This window comes from Zootoca vivipara, chromosome 1, assembly GCF_963506605.1.
Source record: "Zootoca vivipara chromosome 1, rZooViv1.1, whole genome shotgun sequence".
Classification (NCBI taxonomy): Eukaryota; Metazoa; Chordata; class Lepidosauria; order Squamata; family Lacertidae; genus Zootoca; species Zootoca vivipara.
In genome coordinates, this window is record NC_083276.1 from 120,156,333 (window position 1) to 120,177,344 (window position 21,012).

The window sequence follows — 21,012 nt, forward strand, 5'->3', positions numbered from 1 at the left end:
GGAAAAGAAAAGAAAAAAACAACTGGTTACCCAAGTGACAATGAAGAATGACACTTGACATTGTACACTTTTGGTGGAGCGCTTGATCCTACAAATCTGCTTTTAACCAGCTGAAGAGCAGCTCTTGAGTTCCACGGTCTGTGCACCAGTTTATTCACGATTATTTAAAGGAGGCTGCTTGGAGAGATGCAAGCAGATACAATGCCCTGCATTAACTTGAAAATAAGTGCAGCAAAGCAAAGTCTGCACAATAGCCTCTGTCCACTTCATCATCACTCCCCACCCCACCCCCAAAATGGTGTCTCTTAACAGGAGACCAGGATCAAAATTGGGATTGCTATAAATTGCACCGGGTGGCTTCGAGTAAGTTATTACAGTTAAATTGCTGTTTAAGATAAAAGGGACAGCTCAGTTATGCTGCTTTAAGGAAGCAACCTTATATCCATAGTCTACACCAGGGGTCGGCAACTTAAGGCCCATGGGGCACAAGCGTCTCACGGGGGTAGTTTAACCGGCCCACCTGCTGCCCCCAAACCGAGCTACCTGTTTGGTGAGCCCCCACGCGCTGTGCTAAACCAGCACAGTGCGGGGACTCGCTTCCGCGGTGCCGAAAATAGTGTCTGCGCAGACGCCGGAAATCGTGGGCGCGTGTGCTCACACAGACACGCGATCCGGCCCACGGAGGACATCTCTGCTGGAGTGAACCGGCCCAGGCGAGGTAAACCTTGCCGACCCCTGGTCTACACCTGCTCATTGGACGAAATCCAGAGTTGAGAATCCCCCAGCAAAGGGGGAAAGGTAGATAAACATATACTGTATGCAGAAATACGATTTTGGCTTAAAACTAACAAACTCCAGGGTAGCTTTTTCAGTTCTGCAGGGCAGAGCTTTTCAACCTTTTTGGAGTCCACTGCTTCCTTGACCAACTATATTCTTTCTGTGGCTCCCCTGTGGGGCTCAGGAGCTGTTATGTCACCCCTTGCCTGCCGAGCCGTCAGCCCCCCATGCCTTTTTTGGACACCCTTGTGGAGGGTTCCCTCAGCCTCCTTCCGTCTCCCTTCTCCCCTCCTTAGGAATCCTTGCTTGCTTACTGAGGCCACCAGCCCCCCAGCTGGTCCCAGAGGCACCATTCGCTTCAACAAACAGCTGTGCAAGCCTCTGGAGGGGGAGGTGTGAGGGCATCAGAGAAGAGGGTGGGCAAACCTGACCACGATTCAAGGCACCCCAGGGTGCCACGATGCACTGGTTGAAAACCACTGCCGCAGGGGATTGCTGAAGCACCCCTGTAGAGTTTACTAACTGCTGCTCAGCAAGAAGCACTTCCCTGTGTTACTAAGATCATGCTAAGTTTCTCGGGGATGTGAATTTCTTGCATCATCCCTGACAAAAGTGTGCCCGGTGGATAAGCAAGGCTTCAAAAGCCCCCCGCTTTGTTGTTTACTCACCATCATGTCTGTAGAGCCTATTGCTCGTCTGACCTCGTCAAAATCTTCCGGGGACATTGGCAAGAGGTTATCCGTGCTCTGCAGTTTGGAGGGGTGGCTGCAAGAGAAGAAGGTGGGGGGGGGGGGAGAAAACAACAAGAACGTGACTGTTTCTAATGAGCCGGGAAAAACCAGGGAATCACAAGTCCTGGTATAAGCAAGGCTGGGGAACCAGACACTGAGCAGATTTGGGGAGATCAATGCCCACCATAAAGCCAAATGGTGAGTCGGAGTCTAACAGCATCTGGAGGGAGACTGGTTCTCCTCACCCCTGCAGTACAGGATACCTCTGGCCAAATGGTTCATTTAAAGTGCTCCAAACTATTAAGCGTTGCCCAAAGGCAAGGTAAGCCCAACAGCGGACCCTTCTTGCCCTGCTAAGACAATTGGATCGCCTCAAACAGCACAGTGGAATTTTAACAGCATCCCCCCAATATGACTAGGGCATAGAAGTCCAGCATTACCCTTGCCAAAAAAGAACTGGACCCAAGTGGGGCTTCATCCCTGCACACAGAAGCCTAACTGGCAAGGCAAGCGTTAAGTTAGGATAGTCACACCTTCGGAGGCGGTTCCTATTTGATACACTGTGCATGCAATCCATGCTCAGGCATGCACAGTTAAATAAAAGCAGCCCGGTAAGGAGCTACTGCATGAATTCAGAGGGGCAGGGAGAGATTGTGTGTTTGAATATCCTACATACTGCACACAGAAAAAGCATACTGGAAAGAACATACAGAGCCCCCCCCCCCCAACTTTTAAGCAGCACGCATCTTTGACCTGTTCCTACTCACAAAGAAGCACCTTTTCCTTCATGCATGGCAAAATGCAAACATGAGGCAAGAAGATGAAAGCATGCTGTAAGGAGATGGCCTTAAAACTCTTCCAACTGTTGCCATGTCATACATTATCATTACTTTTTAAAAAAACAAAACACCATGACTTTGCCAGATCTGCCTATTTGTTAGGACACTTTGGGAGGCTGGGCCAGTGTGACATTAAAAATTAAGGCTGCAAATTTTAATTAAAAACCCTTCAAATCAATTGAAAAAGGCAATCCTGGTTAATTGGACAACACATTTTTTAAAAAATATGGTCAGTTACGAGAAATATTATCTACACTGACAGGTAGTGGTTTTCCAGGGATTCCCACACCTACAAGGAGACACCAGAGACCTTCCGATTGCAAAGCTACTGCACTACTGCTAAGATATAGCTCCACCCATTTACCCATATAAGGTTGATGATGTCATCCCAGGGGGAGTGGCTACAAAGCTGATGGACCCTGCTCCCTGATGGACGAACGAGAGAGAATTCTGGAATATTATTTAACTTACAGTGGCATGCTGTGTTCTCAATTATTTAGCTGAAAACTGATAAAAGGGCTCTCTAGGATAGAGAAGCAGCCTATACACCAGGCACCCCCAAACTGCGGCCCTCCAGATGTTTTGGCCTACAAACTCCCATGATCCCTTGCTAACAGGACCAGTGGTCAGGGATGATGGGAATTGTAGTCCAAAACATCTGGAGGGCCGAAGTTTGGGGGGGTGCCTGCTATATACTTTATTAGCATTTAAGAACTGGGAACTGTATCAAAACACATACGACGAGACAAGAGTCCCTGCCTTCTAGGCTTACAATCTAATTTGGATGGGGAACTATATATACTGTATATTCCTGTGTATAAGACTACTTTTTAACCCAGGAAAATCTCAAAATTTGGGGGTTGTCTTATACACCTAGTCGTCTTATATGCCGGAATATACGGTATATATCTATCTATCTCACACACACAAGGGGAACGTTTTAAATCAGAACATTGAAACACACTAACTGAAGGGGCAGACTGGGTTTTTTGGGGGGTGGGTGGGTGGAAGAGAAAACAGAAACCAGGTTTCTATCCCCACTTAGGCAGTTGCCTGCCTAAAGCACTGCTGCTCCTTTGTGCAGAACCACCTCTGCAGCCCTGCGCTCAAGCCTGGGCTCCGAGTCCCTTCCCTTTTGACTCTCTCCCCCCCCCCCCCCCCGCCCAGCTGCATCCCCTTGCCAGCTGACATCACAGTAGCTGTAACCCTTTGCCCCTTTTCAAAAAAGAAAAAGAAGAAAAGAAAAAGCCCTGGGGAAATCTGGTTGTCCGTCCCAAGTTAAGTACCGTCAAAGAAGCACATTATACCAATATCCAAAATTAACATTTTATTTTGACATTTCTTTGTGCGTGAGGTTTATGCCGCCGCCCCCCACCTCCGAGTGCGCAGTGCATCACTAAAGCGCTGGTGTGTTTGGAAGGCAGGGTGGTCCATGGAGTCAGCCTAAACATGAACAGATTATATAGTTCAGCTGTGCTGGTCCCCCCCAGAGGTCACTTTGAAGGTCCACACTGCAAAAGCAGCAAGGAAGGTGTGTGTGTATATGTGGGGGGGTGGTGGTGCTGGGGAGTGTTCTACTCTATTAACAAAGGAATTTCACTTCTTAGCATCTATCACGGTTTGTTTTGTTTTTTTGAAAGTACATTCAGCTGTCTTCTCGGCAAACTCACACTTCAGACACAGAGATTAATTCAGTTTTGATGTATCCTTTTCCTCCGCCGTCCACATCCATGGGTTCGCAGGCTAAAAGGATGAAAGAAAAAACACACACAAAACCCAGCTTTAGTAACTACGCAACTGGTTCACCCAGCCAAAAATGGCCAATGGTCAGGGGCTGGCGGGAGTTGGGAGTCTAGCAACGTCCGGAAGGCCATGCAGATACAGTGGTACCTCTGCTTACGAATTTAATGCGTTCCGAACGCACATTCGTAAGTCGGAAAAATTTGTAAGTCGAATCCCATAGGAATGCATTGGAAGAAAACATTCGTAAGTCGAAGCAACCCTATCTAAAAATTCGTAAGTAGAAAAAATCCTATCTAAACCGCATCCAAGATGGCGGATTGAGCTCCATTCGTAAGTAGAAACATTCGCAAGTAGAGTTATTCGTAAGTAGAGGTACCACTGTATTCCAACCCCTACTACAAAAGCACGCCCAACTTTTCTTGGGACTTCACTTTAATGGAAAGACAACGGTCAGGTTTCATTGAACGAGACTTGCCAGTGGAAGCCCCGAGCAAGGACTTCCGCTTGTACGATGGGGCTTCCCCCCACCCACCCAATTGGCTTAGGGTGGGGCTAAGAGAGACCCTCCAAAACAGCACAAGGTGGGTGTGGGGGAAGAGGTGGGGTTGTTCTGCCCGGCAAGATGAAACGCTTGTGCTGACTGAAAACACTGATGTTGGAACTCCAACCCCGTTACAATTCTGTCCGTATCGGCGACTATGACATCGTAGCAGAGGTACCCAGAATTGTCAAAAGGTGCAGTGACAGGTCTAGAACGGGGGGGGAAACCAGTGCTATTTTCCTCGGGGGGACGCATAACCCCTAAACATTTTGTGAATCCAAGTTTGGCCTCATTGATGGGCAGTATTTCAATAGGAGTAGGAAAATGAGAGGATCCCTAAACACTTTTTTTTTAAAGAAAAAAAGCACTGGAAAAAGCAATGGACAAGATTACATATCAAATCACCTACTCACTGCTATTCCCCATTTTCCTTACAGCTGCACCCACAAGTGCCATCCTTGTTTGGGGTCCAGGAAAAAAAGATGGGGGGTGGGCACTCCTAATTTAGTGTGCTATGAGAGAATTTTTTTAAAAAAAAGAACACGGCCTTTCACAGCTACAAATTCAGCTACTGACGCTTCACAACACAAGTTTTCGTTTCAAAGGAAAAGCACTCACGCTCTTTGGGCCTGGAGTAGTATTTTCCAAAGGCATTGTCTTTGGGAATATCTGGATAAAGAAATTTCAGAGGGTTTTCCGGAATATTCTCAGCCGCCATCACCTTGTAGCTGCGAAGAATATCAGGCAGGCTAACAGCAGAGAGTTCCTTCTTTGTGTAGGGTTCCACCGAGTGACATAAATTATCTGGTGCATAGCCGGGGGGTGGGGAGAGACAAGAATTAAAAGCAGGATCAGAAACTCAACTTTCAATACACTTGGCCTGCTAACAGGACTCGGAGAGCTGTTATCTACTGTTTATCCTTCACTTTAGGTTTGCCATTCATCCACCTCCCCAGTACCACCCTTTAACGGAAGAGAAATTTAGCAGGTGAGGAGCTTTCCCCTAGCATCAGAGTTAAAAGGAAGATGGCTCTTAAGAAGTTGCCAACTTCTTCTTCCATGCTTTTTTTAAAAATAATTTTTATTACTTTTCAATTACAATAATCCAATAAAAGCCTCATTATGCCAATACGAAATTATAATTAATAATGCCTATCTTTCAAATGCCAAATTATACAATTTATGTGCCCCCACCCCACGTGCTAGAATTAATGTCTCGACAATTTACCTAATTTCTTATTCTTATAAACTATATAATCTGTTCATGTCTAGGCTGACTCCATGGACCATGGACCATGGACCGCAAAGGACGGTCTGCAAATTTACAGGGAAAAATGAGAAAAATACAGTGGTACCTCAGCGGAAGACGTTCCGACTTCCAGGACACGTTTGAAAATGGAAGCATATTCTTATAAATTTCAATTTCACAGCAGTCAGAAAAACAAACCAGTTTTCTCCGCCCATTGTTTTTTCCCCATTCTCTCGTTTTTCTCTCAAAATCCCCGCCTAGGCTCCCTTTCCCACAATTATGCCAAGAGGAAAACGGGAAGCAAGAGACTTGTTCAAAAGGGAGGCACATTCCAATTTCGGGGGGGGGGGAAGAGAAATTGGGGTGCAAGAGAAAATTTCCATAGCTTAGTGATAACCATTATTATCGTGCAGGAGGCCCTATTCAAAAAAACAACTGTGCTTGGAGAGTAAGGCTCCAATGAAGATGGGAGGGTGTGCTATCAACAAAAAAAATGCAATGGGTGGCATTTTAAAAAACAATTTTTTTAAAAAAGTAATTTTTTTAAAGCCCTTGAATACAAAACGAGTGTTCTTTCCTACCATTTTGTGGTCCTTCTGCCCAGGTAAAAGTGATGGCTCCTTCTCGACTACTTTCACTGAATCTCAGGAGGAAGGTACCGGTGGGTTTATTCTTCAGCAAGCAACGTTCTCGTTCTTTGCTTATGAAGCCTATGATGCTTCTGAAATGTCAAAACGAGAAGAGCACAGATGTACAAAAACATTTGTGACAGGACTTGGGCCTTGTAGTAAGTCAAGAGAACACCAACCTGGGGCCCTGAAGGTATTGTCTAGAGCAGGCATCCCTAAAATTTCGGCCCTCCAGATGTTTTGGACTACAAGTCCCATCATCCCTGACCACTGGTCCTGTTAGCTAGGGATCATGTGAGTTGTAGGCCAAAACATCTGGAGGGTCGCAGTTTGGGGGTGCCTGGTCTAGAGACTCCCAGCTCTCCTCGCATGTGGGCCAATAATCAGATGATGGATGTCAAAAGTCCAACAACATCCAGAGCGCACTAATTTAGGGTAAAGTCCTATCCCCCACGGGACGCGGGTGGCGCTGTGGTCTAAACCACTGGGCCTCTGGGCTTGCTGATCAGAAGGTCGGCGGTTCGAATCCCCGCGACAGGGAGAGCTCCCATTGCTCGGTCCCAGCTCCTGCCAACCTAGCAGTTCGAAAGCACGTCAAAGTGCAAGTAGATAAATAGGTACCGCTCCGGAGGGAAGGTAAATGGCGTTTCTGTGTGCTGCTCTGGTTTCGCCAGAAGCGGCTTAGTCATGCTGGCCACATGACCTGGATAAACTGTCTGCAGACAAATGCCGGATCCCTCAGCCTGTAAAATGAGATGAGCGCACAACCCCAGTCGTCTGCAGCTGGACTTAACTGTCAGGGGTCCTTCATTATTATTTTTTACCTACCCCCCCCCCCCGGTTCAATTTCCGAAAGGTTCAAATGCTAAGGCACAAAGGGCAGTCTGCAAATTTACAGGGAAAGATGAGAAAAATACAGTGGTACCTCAGCGGAAGACGTTCCGACTTCCAGGGCACGCTTGAAAATGGAAGTGTTTACTTCCGGGTTTACAGCATTCGACTTCCGAAACATTTGTCAATTGAGATGTTCGAAAACCGAGGTACCACTGTATCAGACTGGCGTTGTGCCATGTCTCTAGCTCACAGTTATAGGTTACTGGTAAAGGAAGGTCTCAGCGGAAGTGAGACCGAATGATGGCAGGAGAATCATTGGAGTGAAAGTTAGGTTTTACTATTAAGAAAATACGCACCTTCACTGACCACAAAATCAAATAAAAAAATTCCTTCAGTAGCACCTTAAAGACCAACTAAGTTTTTATTTTGGTATGAGCTTTCGGGTGCATGCACACTTCTTCAGATACAGTGGAACCTCGGTTTATGAACACCTCGGTTTATGAATTTTCGGTTTATGAACGCCGCGGACCCATCTGGAATGGATTAATTCATTTTCCATTACTTTCAATGGGAAAGTTCGCTTCAGTTTATGAACGCTTCAGTTTATGAACAGACTTCCGGAACCAATTACACCCATGCTTCAGTTTATGAACACTTCAGTTTAAGTACTCCGCGGACCCATCTGGAACGGATTAATCCACTTTCCATTACTTTCAATGGGAAAGTTCGCTTCAGTTTATGAACGCTTCAGTTTAAGTACCCCGCCGACCATCTGGAACGGATTAATCCACTTTCCATTACTTTCAATGGGAAAGTTTGCTTCAGTTTATGAACGCTCCAGTTTATGAACAGACTTCTGGAACCAATTGTGTTCATAAACCGAGGTACCACTGTACAGTGAAATAGGAGTCCCCAGGCACTTATGTAGAGAAGAGGTGGGGAGGGGGTGGGGATGGGGAGCGGAGGGGGGGTCACTCAGAAGGGTGGTGGAAGTGGGTGATTGACTGACTGATAGCTGTTGATGACCGAAAACGACTGCAAATGGTTTTGCATGAAAAAGCAAGGGTTGAGATGGCTGAAGATCGCTTATCATGTATAATGAGATAAGAATCCGATATCTCTGTTCAAACCAGGTCCCTCCATGGTTTTGAGCTTGGTGATAAGTTGTAATTCAGCAACTTCTCTTTCCAGTCTATTTCTGAAATTCTTTTGTAGTAAGACAGCTACTTTGAGATCTTGTATAGAATGTCCTGGGAGATTGAAGTGTTCTCCTACTGGTTTTTCTGTCTTGGTCTTTAAGGTGCTACTGAAGGAATTTTTTTATTTTACTTCGACCCAGACCAACACGGCTACCTACCTGTAACCACAAAATCAAAATTTACCTTATAAATTAGGGATGTGACTTGCTAATTGTTCCTTATTCCCTTCACCTTAATTTGGAGGGGAGGGGTCAAGGCAGAACCTTTTGATCTGCTGCAAATATTCCAGCAGATCCCAGCTATCCGTCTCTTTACATTACTTGCTTTTTCGTAACGAAGGCAATCCATAAAAACGCTTTTATGTTCTCAGTAAAACCTGTTTGCTATGCTGTGGATAACAAGCTACAATAGCTCTCTAGAGGTCTATTTATCCCCCCCCCCTTGCTTCCCCATATATACTTTATACTGCTCCATTAAAAAAAAGCAATTTCAGGGCAATTAAAGTTCTGTTTTGAGAAATGGGTACACGTTCAGCACTGCCTATCGTTTGACAGTCTGAGCAATTACTGTTTACACAATTAATTAGACTGCTGTTGTTCGGAGCCTACCAGCAGATATCTAATAAGCCATTTAAACTGCGTTTTGACAGTAATGGGTCTTCGAGCTGCCGTTCTGGCAACAGTCCCTAAACCAGGAGCAGGGAAATTGGCCTTCCAGACATTGCTGAACTGCAGCTCCCAAAAATCTCTGACAGTCGGCCATTCTGGCAGGGAGGAGCTTAATTCCAACAACATCTGCATGGCGGCAAGATTCCCATCCTTGCCGTAAACCTTCTTACCTTAAAACTGAAATCTCCTTCATTGTTTCCCTCTCCTCATCCCCCCCAAGGCTATGCCATATGCAAAACGTTCTCGCTCTTTTTGGTGGGGGCAAAGTTAAGCATTGTTTAAGCACTGCTGATTTCAAGGGGGGAGAGAAGGGTCCTGGGAATAAAATCCCATGAATTCAATGATGCTTATATTGGAGTAGATGCACTGTAAGATACCTAATTCCAACCGGAACTACTTGAATGTTATTAAACTGGTGTTTTAATGTATTTTTAATCTATTGTTGGAAGCCGCCCAGAGTGGCTGGGGAAACCCAGCCAGATGGGTGGGGTATAAATAGTATATTTATTTATTTATTTATTATTATTATTATTACTACAGTCATACCTCGGGTTACATCCGCTGCGGGTTGCGCTTTTCCAGGTTGCGACCACGGCGGACCTGGAAGTGTTTACTTCCGGGTTCTGCCATGCGCGCATGGGCAAAGCGTTCTGCGCTCTGCCGCGCATGCGCAGGAGCGCTCTATCGCCGCTGGGGTTGCGGACTTTTTGGGGTGCGAACGGCACCCTGGAACGGATTGGGTCCGCAACCCGAGGTACCACTGTATTCCAGACATGGTTTTATTGAGGATTCCCAGCCCACCCCCTGCCCTCTAGAAGCCTCTGAAATTCTTACCCATCGTTCCAGAGGAAGAGAAGATGTTTCTTAATGAGGTCAAGGATGCCTTCAATCCACAACCAGAAGGGAACGTTTTTGTCATTTATGTTTTCCTGAAATTGGAGGAAACAAAAGAAGAGCGTGTTAGAAGTTGCTACTTCATCTAACCACAACCGAGCTCGTAGGTTAAGAGTATCCTTTATATCAATGGTGTTCTCTTTCTCATTTCCTTCCTCACAGCTGTTCTTGAGTCTTCCGATCTTGTGTTCTATACATTCACGTCCCCACATGCATCCCAACTGTCTTTCAAGTCTCAAGGCCACCTCTGTGCCATTGTGCGTAAGGATGTTCACACATTGCATTCAAGGGGTATGAAACTTAGTGTGCCCAATAGTTGAGCTACTACTCTGTAATCTACCCCAGGGTCCCCAAACTAAGGCCCAGGGGCCGGATGCGGCCCAATCGTCTTCTCAATCTGGCCCGCGGATGGTCCAGGAATCAGCACATTTTTACATGAGTAGAATGTGTCCTTTTATTTAAAATGCATCTCTGGGTTATTTGTGGGGCATAGGAATTCGTTCATTTTTTTTCAAAATATAGTCCGCCCCCCCCCCCCAACAAGGTCTGAGGGACAGTGGACTGGCCCCCTGCTGAAAAAGTTTGCTGACCCCTGCTCTACCCGCATCGTTCAGCCCGGACACGGAGGTCCAGCTCCGAGGGCCTTCTGGCGGTTCCCTCAGTGCGAGAAATGAAGTTACAGGGAACCAAGCAGAGGGACACCCACCCTGTGGAATACCTTCCCATCAGATGTCAAGGAAATAAAAGAACCTACAGGAGAGGTAGCAAAACATCGTCCTCTAGCGGCGTCTATACTGTTACTGCAACTAAAAAAAGCTTCCTTGTGTGTTTGATGACCCTATATAATGTTGTATTTATGTGACTTAAAGCTTGGGTTCAATTTTACATCTGCTTACAGTGACTTCAAAAATGGTCAAAAAACTGCTAAATAATTTTTTAAAATCATTTCGTGTGTGAGGTTTTTTTAAAATCAAATGTCTTTGAAAGTAAGATTTTATCTAATCTTTAATGAAAGCTAATTATGATACAGGGAAATGAGGTTGTAAAAAAGTCATCACCCTATTGTGCACTCAAGACAGTCTGTTTTTCCGAAAATACAAAACTCCTCTCTTGGGTGCTCGGCCCTCGGCCCAATCCCCCCCCCCACGTCATCAGTAAAACTACAACCAGTAATGCTCAGTACTGTACGTTGATCTCTTGGGAGGCAACGGACTTGTTTTCTGTTCTTGTTCTATTTAGTACCCTCTACTGGCAACTGGCGAAAATGCAAGATTACAAGACCCAAGCCCAGTTGTTTTAGCAAACAACAGCTCCCCCTCCCCCCCCCCAGAAAGTTTTAAAAAAAGACAGTTCAGGTGCTGTTTTCCACCATGGCCTCCACGCACATTTTTTCGGGTTTCTGCAGCAGCTCAAAAAAACACAAACTTATTTGAAATGACGAACAAAGGCCTTTATCACGCCACTTAAACTCCCTTAGAAAGCTATGGTTCATCTCCCGACTTAGCAACCTACTGGTTATCAATGGATCCAGCAGTGGTTGGACTCTGGCCCCTTTAGAAAAAGGAAAAAAGGAAATATCCTACCTTACAGAACCTCACCCAACTAATAGTGCTGTCCGCAGTGCATCCATTCGCTAAAGGGAAACAAAGTTATCGCCGTGTTACTCTTCAGATAGTAATTACGTTAGGCTAATATATCTTACCGTCCAAGAACACAAAGGACTGAATTTTAATCCCAAGGACAAAGGGTGAGGGAGGACTCCCAGAAAAGAAAAAAACCTGGTGATGGAACATGCCATATTCCCACCTGCGCTGCCATGCTAAGGGCTTTGGAATTTCATAGTAACTGAGAAATCAGGATGCTACCCTCCCCAATTATAGTCTGATCAAGACGGCAGATTTTGCTTTCTTCTCGCTTTTGACAAATGTGATGCTTTTAAAATAATAATAATAATCCCAGAAATAATTCCAATTTCAAACAGATTTTAAGAGTGAATAGCTCACAATTTCTTTAGGACAGGAGCTACATAACTGGGTTTCCTGCAAGTGTTTCAACGAGACAATATATGGGTGAGCAAAAAGGCGGAGACTTGACAGCTTCCCAGGGGGGTAGCTCAGGTGAACCGATACTTTACAGTTACAGTGGTACCTCTACTTACGAATAACTCTACTTACGAATGTTTCTACTTACGAATGGAGCTCCGTCCGCCATCTTGGATGCGGTTTAGATAGGATTTTTTCTACTTACGAATTTTTAGATAGGGTTGCTTCTACTTATGAATTTTTTCTCCCAATGCATTCCTATGGGATTCAACTTACAATTTTTTTCGACTTACGAATGTGCGTTTGGAATGCATTAAATTCGTAAGTAGAGGTACCACTGTAATTTGCAGATAATTTGCAGGTAACAGTGTCTCCTGCTTTGTTTTTCTCTCTCTCTCCTAACCAATAAGAAATGAAACCGCTATGCCTAGTGTGCCATAAAAGAAGGATTTAAAGTATCCAGCGAGAGAAATTACATAACCTGTAATTAAACAAGGTGGGATATGAAGGTGCCCTAAAGACCTTAAAGCAAAGACTTTGGGATAATTCACACAGTGATCTACGACATCAATCACTTGCGATCTGCAGTCCATTGGCAGTAGGAGTACAATATGGGCATGTCTTTAAGCCAGCAGCCTATATTCAAAACTTGACAGTCCCAAACTATCGAAGGCTGTTCACAAAAGCAAGACTGAATGTTTTCCCCTCTGCAGTGCTGGAGGGCAGGATGAGAGGAGTACCAGGAAAGACTGTGCTCGTGCACCCATGATGTAGATTCTATAAAACACATTGTGCTGCACTGTGGGAAGTTTGAGCAAGCTAGGGCTGAAGTGATTTCACCCCTGCTAGCCTTGCTCCCAGGAAAATCAGAGGATTTCTATATCAGGTTCCTATTGGAAGACCGGTCAAATGCCAGAACACTAGCAGTGGCAAAGTTTTTATCGGTGGTCACAAGAACTAATGTTTCCTATTCCGAATTTGAGTAAGATGTCTGAGTGGTTTGAGGGCGGGGTGTCCCAGCTGTGTATCGCTTGGTAACGAATTGATGGGTCTATGGACCGTAATAAAGATTGTTGTTGCTGTTTTTAAGAGGTTGACAGTGCAAGCAACATTTTTAAACGTCACTTACGAATTAACTTTTCTCCTATCATGCTCAATTGCTCTGCGTTGAGTCCCCTCTTCGTGACGGAAGAAAACTGCCAACTCAGCACTTCGGAAAGCTGAGACCATCTTGCACATGGAGCGTTCAGAAAGAAGGACAAATTCTAGGGAGGAGGAGGAAAGGATTTAGAATCTGAGCCACTGTTTACTGAGTACCGAGGGCCTTCTGACGGTTCCCTCATTGCGAGAAGCCAAGTTGCAGGGAACCAGGCAGAGGGCCTTCTCGGTGGTGGCGCCCGCCCTGTGGAACGCCCTCCCACCAGATGTCGAAGAGAAAAACAGCTAGCAGATTTTTAGAAGACATCTGAAGGCAGCCCTGTTTAGGGAGGCTTTTAATGTTTAATTGTTTCATTTTTCTATTGTAAGCCGCCCAGAGTGGCTGGGGAAACCCAGCCAGATGGGCGGGGTATAAATAATAATAATTATTATTATTACTTCTGTTTTTATTTACAGGAATATGACCCCACCTTTCTCCCAAAGGAGCCCAAGTGTCATAGAAATGTCTTCCATTTTATTCTCATAACCTTGCTTGGTAGGAGAAACTTGAGACATGATGAATGGTCAGCCATTGGTACAGTGGAGATTTGAACCAGTCTCCTTGGTCCCAGGACTCAGCTATATTTAGTCACATTAATGTGTTTTGAGTGTGTTATAAATATCCAACGCCAGATGGTGCCAGAGAGCAAAATAGTTTATATGGATTTTTACATAGGCTTTTTTCTTTCTTTCGTAGTAACGATTTAATTTCTGGCTTATTTATAGCGTTTTTAACCTGTGTCTAGACCCACCCCTTTATTTTGAAATACTAAGTACTGCACCATACTGGCTCTCACAAGGCTAATTTAAACCAAGAGAAAAATGCTGCTTTTGTTCAATCTCCCCAAAATGCCATGCACAAAGAGTTCGAGCAAGGCTAATGTTTATGCAATGGTCATAAAAGCAATTCCAAAAAATAAAAATCAAGTGTCCAATCTGGTCTGCAGTGTACGTAACTGAAGAAAACCTCATCATTGAGTGGAGCTTTCCAATTACTTTGTTAAAAGATACCGTTTTACAGGAGCTATTTAATATTGCAAAACTACAAGCTCAAAAGCCAGCCTCTTTTAGCTCCTCTTTCTAGCTAAACAGTTTTAATTCCAAATGGCTGTTCGAAGAAATGATATCCAACATTGGCCATACTCAAGATAAACTCACTGAAATAACTTATGTCCATGTTCAAGGGGTCTTATGTTGAACTTATGGTGAATGGGTCTGTGCATAGATATGACCAATGCCAGATTATCAGACTTCATAAACAGAGCCTTCAAAACTGGAGCTTGCTTCCTCCTCCCCTCCTCTGTCACAATCATTTTCCTTTTATGCCCTGTATTATTATTTACTTTGGTAAGTTACAATGCTCTTTAGCTGTGAAAGAGAGAAATTGCTTTCTTTTAGAAGTTTTTAACTTATTTTTTAAAAAGGAGACTCTTTACTTATTGATGTATTTGCTACCCTAGGCTTCTTGGAGAAGAGCAGGATATAAATTTAATAGTGTCGTACCATCCGAAATGGAGTCCATTTGGCTTCCAAAGCGTTCAAAAACCAAAGTGCAGCTTCTGATTGGCTGCAAGAGCTTCCTGCAGCCAATCGGAGGCCACGTCGGACATTCGGCTTCCAAAAACAGTTTGCAAACTGGGACAATCACTTCCAGGTTTGCGGCGTTTGTGAGCCGAAACATTCGAGAACTAAGCTGTTCGAAAACCAAGGCACGACTGTAAATCGATGAACAAAATAATGGAGCTTGCTTTAATGAAGAGTATTCTTTCATCTGTTTCAATCTCCACTCACCCACCCAACTCCTCCACTTAAAAAAGGATGCCAGGAGACTCACCTTGGGCTCATTTGTCAGCATGTTGTACCACAAGATGGAAGCCCATCCGCTCGGCAGCTGGCTGACATTGGAGATCACAACAATAGGAAGGGAGGTGGTCTGGGAAGCGAAGGGGACAGGGAAAAATTGACCGAACGCTTCCAAGACGGTCAAAGGCACAGAAATTAAGGGGAGACACAGTACCAAATTCTTTTAGGCAGCAGCATCACGTCATTACAATTAGCAAAACATGGCAGGATATTCTGACCCAGAAAGATATGACAGGCAATCCTTGCATTCCAGACCCCCAAGCACATTGGTGGACCATGTGCATGTCGCTTTTCATGACCTCTCTGTGACGTCGTGGGACTACTTCCTGGTTTGGCGCCATGCGCACATGCTCAGGCGCAACTGAATTGGACGTTGCCTGTATAGCCGAGGTTGGACGATTCGCTTTTCTACGCTCAAAGCTCTCTGGTTAATTTAAAAAACAAAACGAACTGCAGAGCGAGCCAAACTTCATATAATTGCTTTTATCGCAGAAGAAAACTGCTCCCCGTTTGGCAAACGAGACATGGCTAGGCCAATCTAACAAACAAGGAAGTGCAAGGCTGTGTTCACAAGTTTGGCTCGTGGGCAGATTGGGACAAGACTTTTCCCTAAATTCACTCCACTCTTGCTACATACGTAGCCTTTATGTCCTAGTCAACACACTTACCTCTAGATCAATTATGAGGCCCCACTGTTCCAGCGTTGTCTCAAAAGAGAGAGAATGGAGTTCTTCTGTTACAATGAGAGGCCCCTTTATATAGGAAAAAGGCAGATTTTAAAAAAATAACAATTACAGGAATCTGTTGCACTACACAACTCCCCCGATCATGTTCGGTGGGGATGAAGGGAACTAGTTAGATTCTCCAAACCCTTCAGAACATAGGACTGAACTTCCTGTGCAATCCTCATTGGACAATATCTCTCTCCCCCCCCCTATAGGTGGGACAACCACTTGTCAATCACCTGCATCCGGTGCCTAACAGGAAGGTGGCCCCACCCACCTGTCAAAAGCTGGCCCAGTGGGGTGGGGAAAATAAAATATCTGGTTTGCTGGGCTAAAAAATCCTGTTCTTCTATATGAAAGCTTAACAAGGGAGACCTTGGTACTTTTTTCAGTTATATAATTATATTATAACTCTAACCATTATCAGGTTTAACATTTACTGGCTAAGGTTAAAGCAAGAGCAACTTCAAATCTATGGGGGGGGGGTTATGGTGTGCGGCAAAATAGGTAAAAAAGGTAAGGACCCCAGGACAGTTAAGTCTAGTCCAAGGTGACCGTGGGGTGTGGCATTCATCTCACTTTTCAGGCCGAGGGAGCCGACGTTTGTCCACAGAGAGCTTTCCGGGTCATGTGGCCAATATGACTAAACCGCTTCTGGCGCAACGGGACACTGTGATGGAAACCAGAGCGGATGGAAACCAGCCGCAGCGGTAGCTATTTATCTACTTGCACTGGTGTGCTTTCAAACTGCTAGGTTGGCAGGAGCAGGGACAGAGCGACGGGAGCTCACTCTGTCGCGGGGATTCGAACTGTCGACCTTCCAATCGACAAGCCCAAGAGGCTCAGTGGTTTAGACCACAGCGCCACCCGCATCCCTTTGTGTAGTCTATTACCATTGCTTGTTAAAAATCCTCTATCAAATTAAAAGAAAACCAAGTAAGCAAAATGAACGGCCTAGGCGTTGATTCCTCTTACCTCGTTGGTTCTTCCGGGATTCTTTTGCTCCTTTAATTGCTGCAGAATGAAGGAATGCCTCAAAGTGAGTGACATTTATGTTCCTTTTTCAGTATATTAACCAATCAAAGACTCATTTCAAAGACCAACGTGTCAGGTGCCAAACCATGGTGCAGATTTTGACTACCCAGGGATGAGCAACACCCTAACACAGGCATGTCAAACCTGCGGCCCTCCAGATGTTTTGGCCTACAACTCCCATGATCCCTAGCTAGCAGGACCAGTGGTTGGGGAAGATGGGAATTGTAGTCCAAAACATCTGGAGGGCCGCAGGTTTGACATGCCTGCCCTAACACAAACTTCACCAACCTAGTGGCCTCTAGGTGTTTTGCATTCCAACTCCCATCAGCCCTGGCCAGTGCGGCCAACGGTCAGGGATGATGGGACTTGTCGTTCAATAAACAGTTTGACTACCCCTTTAGATTCTCCTGAAGGAAGCTTTGGATGAAACTAGTCAACGTCAGACTCACAGGTGGCAATATGGTGCAATTATATTTCACGTGAATCACTAAGGATTTTGTTTTAAATCTTTCCCCCTCTCATTGAAAGAGAAATTTGTGATATTGGGTCTCGCCCACGCCCCCAATACTTTTATTTCACTTTTAATTTGTATATTACCTTTCTATATCACTATAAACAAGGCCGTTTACAGCTTTAACAACTTATCCTATATAATAAAGTCCCTGTGTCTCTGCGTCCAGTCCCTCTGTCCCTGTGTCCGTGCTACTGCGCATGTGCCCCATGGACACAGGGATTGGACGCAGAGACTGCACGCACACACACTCTCCCCCCCCCCGCCTATCATTTACCTGTGGCCGCCAACCGCCGCTCCCGGCTGCTCCCCCCGGAGCCAAGGGGGAGGCAAACGGCGAAAAGCCCCCGCCGCACTGCAATTCGGCTCCGTCCCCCGCACGCTTTGGCTTGGGGAAGCAGGCAGGGAGAGGGCAACAGCCTGGGAAGCTGCGGGCTGTTGCCGTCTCCCTGCCTGCTTCCCTGGGCCCTAGTGCATCGGGGGACAGAGCCGAAGATCGGCGGGCGCTGTTTGCCGGGGTTGACAAGCCCTGGCAAGCAGCACCCGCCGATCTTCGTGTCCCAGGGCTTCCCCTCCGTTCCCGCCCGGCTAGCGCCCGTTTACTTAACGGGCTGAATGACACTAGTATCAAATAAAGCAATAATCAACAATCCGGCAAAAATCATGATGAGGGGAAAACCGTGAAGCCAGCCAATGCCTCTACATAGCTCCCTTCTTATTTCAGACATCGTGATATATTGATATAATGTGATGTTTAGCTGATGACATATCACGACTTTGAAAACCAGATATTGCCCAGCCCTAGCTATGGGTCTGTAAAGAAACCTTAGTTTGTGCTATATAAGAAATGTACCAACGTTAATCTGGAGTATAACTGAATGTAAATGTAAAAAATGTACATGTAAAAAAACCAACCACATTTTTTTTAAAAAAGCAAATCAGGCAAGTAGTTCAAAATTAATCAGAAATCCAATTAAAAGGAAAGAAAAAACAAAAAACCCTGGCACAGAAGGAAAGAACAAGAAGACTTCTTACCAAAGCAATCCTGCCAAAAAGCTAGAGGGGTGTTTGTGTGTGTTGTATGTCATTGTACATGCATACACACAAATACATGTTTGTGTGTGTATTAAATAAAAGCAGAAGTGAATACAAAACAGTGATAGACTTGCTAGTTGTGGCCTGTGTGGAATATATACCCCTTCAATATACAAACATTAGTAGCACAGAACATTTGGGGGTGGGGTGGGGGTGACTAAGACAGAAGATTATGAAGATATTTTGAGAATCTGAATGCCAAAAAAATATGCCTCACCAGATGTCTAAATTCTGCTGACAGGCTTCCATTTGACTCTTCCATGTTCATCACTTTGGAATTCGTCCCCAAGATGTTAAATTTTCTAAATCTTGAGTGAAAACAGATTTTAAAAGTTTTGGTTTTTTTTGAGACTAATCAATTCACTGTGTAACAAGAACAACAAGCAGTAGCGAACACAAGAAGTCAACGTACCCTTTAACGGCAACTTTCTCGTTGACGTCTCTGCAAAGGAATAAAAAAAGTGAGGGGAGATCCATTATACGCAGCTGACAACGTATGTGGCAAATTTATCCATTTTACTGTAGTTTTTTAAGTGGGTGTTTTAAGCAGCGATAAACGTCTCCAGCGTGGAAATGTTATAAACAGCAGGACCTGCTATTTCAAAGATGAGCAAGACCTGTCAACAGAAAACCGTACCAGAACTTGTAACTTTTGAGTCCTAAACAGAAATAGGAAATGTGCGAAAGCTGGGGAAGGATAACAGGAATCTATTGTCACAGGTTTCCCAGTAACGGTGTATGGAAGTGAGAGCTGGACCATAAAGAAGGCTGATCGCCGAAGAATTGATGCTTTTGAATTATGGTGCTGGAGGAGACTCTTGAGAGTCCCATGGACTGCAAGAAGATCAAACCCATCCATTCTGAAGGAAATCAGCCCTGAGTGCTCACTGAAAGGACAGATCGTGAAGCTGAGGCTCCAATATTTTGGCCACCTCATGAGAAGAGAAAACTCCCTGGGAAAGACCCTGATGCTGGGAAAGATGGAGGGCACAAGGAGAAGGGGACGACAGAGGACGAGATGGTTGGACAGTGTTCTCGAAGCTACGAACATGAGTTTGACCAAACTGCGGGAGGCAGTGGAAGACAGGAATGCCTGGCGTGCTCTGGTCCATGGGGTCACGAAGAGTTGGACACAACTAAACGACTAAACAACAACAACAACAACATTGTCACAGGTGAAATCAGGGTATGTTTTAAATGGATTGTGTGGTGCAATCTCAACCCTACAGCCACTAGTAGATTGTCTATTTTCAATACCCCTTCGTGATGTTTCTTGGAAAGTGAAAAACTCAGAGAAGCTTCCTTCAGGTTGGAATAAAGGTGGCTACAGTTAAATGTGCAGAGAAAGAGGACAAAGGTAAACAATAACAACTGATGCTTCAGTTTTGAGTGAAATTTTGATTTCAATAATATATGCAAGGCATCACTTACTTATCAAATACGACTTGCACCTTCAATTTGTAATTCAGTTCCTGCAGTTTCACCAGTAATCTGGAAGCACAAAACATACCAATAGCGTGTTAATGAAGAAATTACTCCCAACTTTAACTTCATGATGAGCCTTGCATTTCCTTCAAGTTCTCAAGACAACAAAGAAAGCTTCCTTTCCAAACATAGCAACAGGGGAGTGGATTCATATACTGAAGATTAAAATATTGTGGTATGGGATGGGCACGTTGGAGAAGCAGCCCCTATCTGGTTTCGTCATGACACACTTGCCAGAAGCCAGTTAATAGCTGAACAGCCACATGTCGTTCAGCTCAATCAACCACTACACGACATGAAGTGCTCTGAAGAATTGGCTTTTCATCGGATAGAGAAACTACTAGAGCAGGCATCCCCAAACTTCGGCCCTCCAGATGTTTTGGACTACAATTCCCATCTTCCCAAACCACTGGTCCTGTTAGCTAGGGATCGTGGGAGTTGTAGGCCAAAACATCTGGAGGGCCGCAGTTTGGGGATGCCTGTACTAGAGCATGGGTAGGCAAAGTAAGGCCCAGGGGCCGGATCTGGCCAAATCGCCTTCTAAATTTGGCCCACAGACAGTCCGGGAATCAGTGTGTTTTTTACATGAGTAGAATGTGTGCTTTCCTTTAAAATGCATCTCTGGGTCATTTGTGGGGCATAGGAATTCGTTCACCCCCACCCCCAAAATAGTCCGGTCCCCCACAAAGTCTGAGGGACAGTGGACCGGCTCCCCGCTGAAAGAGTTTGCTGACCCCTGTGCTAGAGGTAGTGAGAGATTAGTAGTCAGATATGTTGCCTTAGCTGTAAGTTTGCAACTGGTCCACATACAGAAACCTGACTTTTCCCATTACCAGCCTTTTGTCTGGGCACAATTTTCCTCTGTGGTTAGGACAAGACGTGGTACCATTCTCTCCCTGGTTTGGAGAGTTTGGGAACATTGATGTGGAACGGCCGCCTTGAAATGTGTTGCTGG

General features: G+C 45.1%; 1 protein-coding gene across 1 annotated transcript in view; it reads right to left on the reverse strand.

Annotated features, from left to right (window-relative positions):
- STAT1 (signal transducer and activator of transcription 1) overlaps positions 1 to 21,012 on the reverse strand; it is a 40,843-nt gene that overhangs the window by 2,836 nt on the left and 16,995 nt on the right. Inside the window, exons 11-23 of the mRNA XM_060281420.1 lie at positions 20,004 to 20,063; positions 18,985 to 19,014; positions 18,790 to 18,880; positions 16,907 to 16,945; positions 15,875 to 15,958; positions 15,178 to 15,276; positions 13,276 to 13,411; positions 11,688 to 11,737; positions 10,045 to 10,139; positions 6,462 to 6,601; positions 5,250 to 5,435; positions 4,018 to 4,090; positions 1,446 to 1,542 (exon numbers count right to left, since the gene is read on the reverse strand). Of these exons, the coding sequence (XP_060137403.1) occupies positions 1,446 to 1,542; positions 4,018 to 4,090; positions 5,250 to 5,435; positions 6,462 to 6,601; positions 10,045 to 10,139; positions 11,688 to 11,737; positions 13,276 to 13,411; positions 15,178 to 15,276; positions 15,875 to 15,958; positions 16,907 to 16,945; positions 18,790 to 18,880; positions 18,985 to 19,014; positions 20,004 to 20,063 (1,180 nt within the window). The remainder of the gene's footprint in view (positions 1 to 1,445; positions 1,543 to 4,017; positions 4,091 to 5,249; positions 5,436 to 6,461; positions 6,602 to 10,044; positions 10,140 to 11,687; positions 11,738 to 13,275; positions 13,412 to 15,177; positions 15,277 to 15,874; positions 15,959 to 16,906; positions 16,946 to 18,789; positions 18,881 to 18,984; positions 19,015 to 20,003; positions 20,064 to 21,012) is intronic.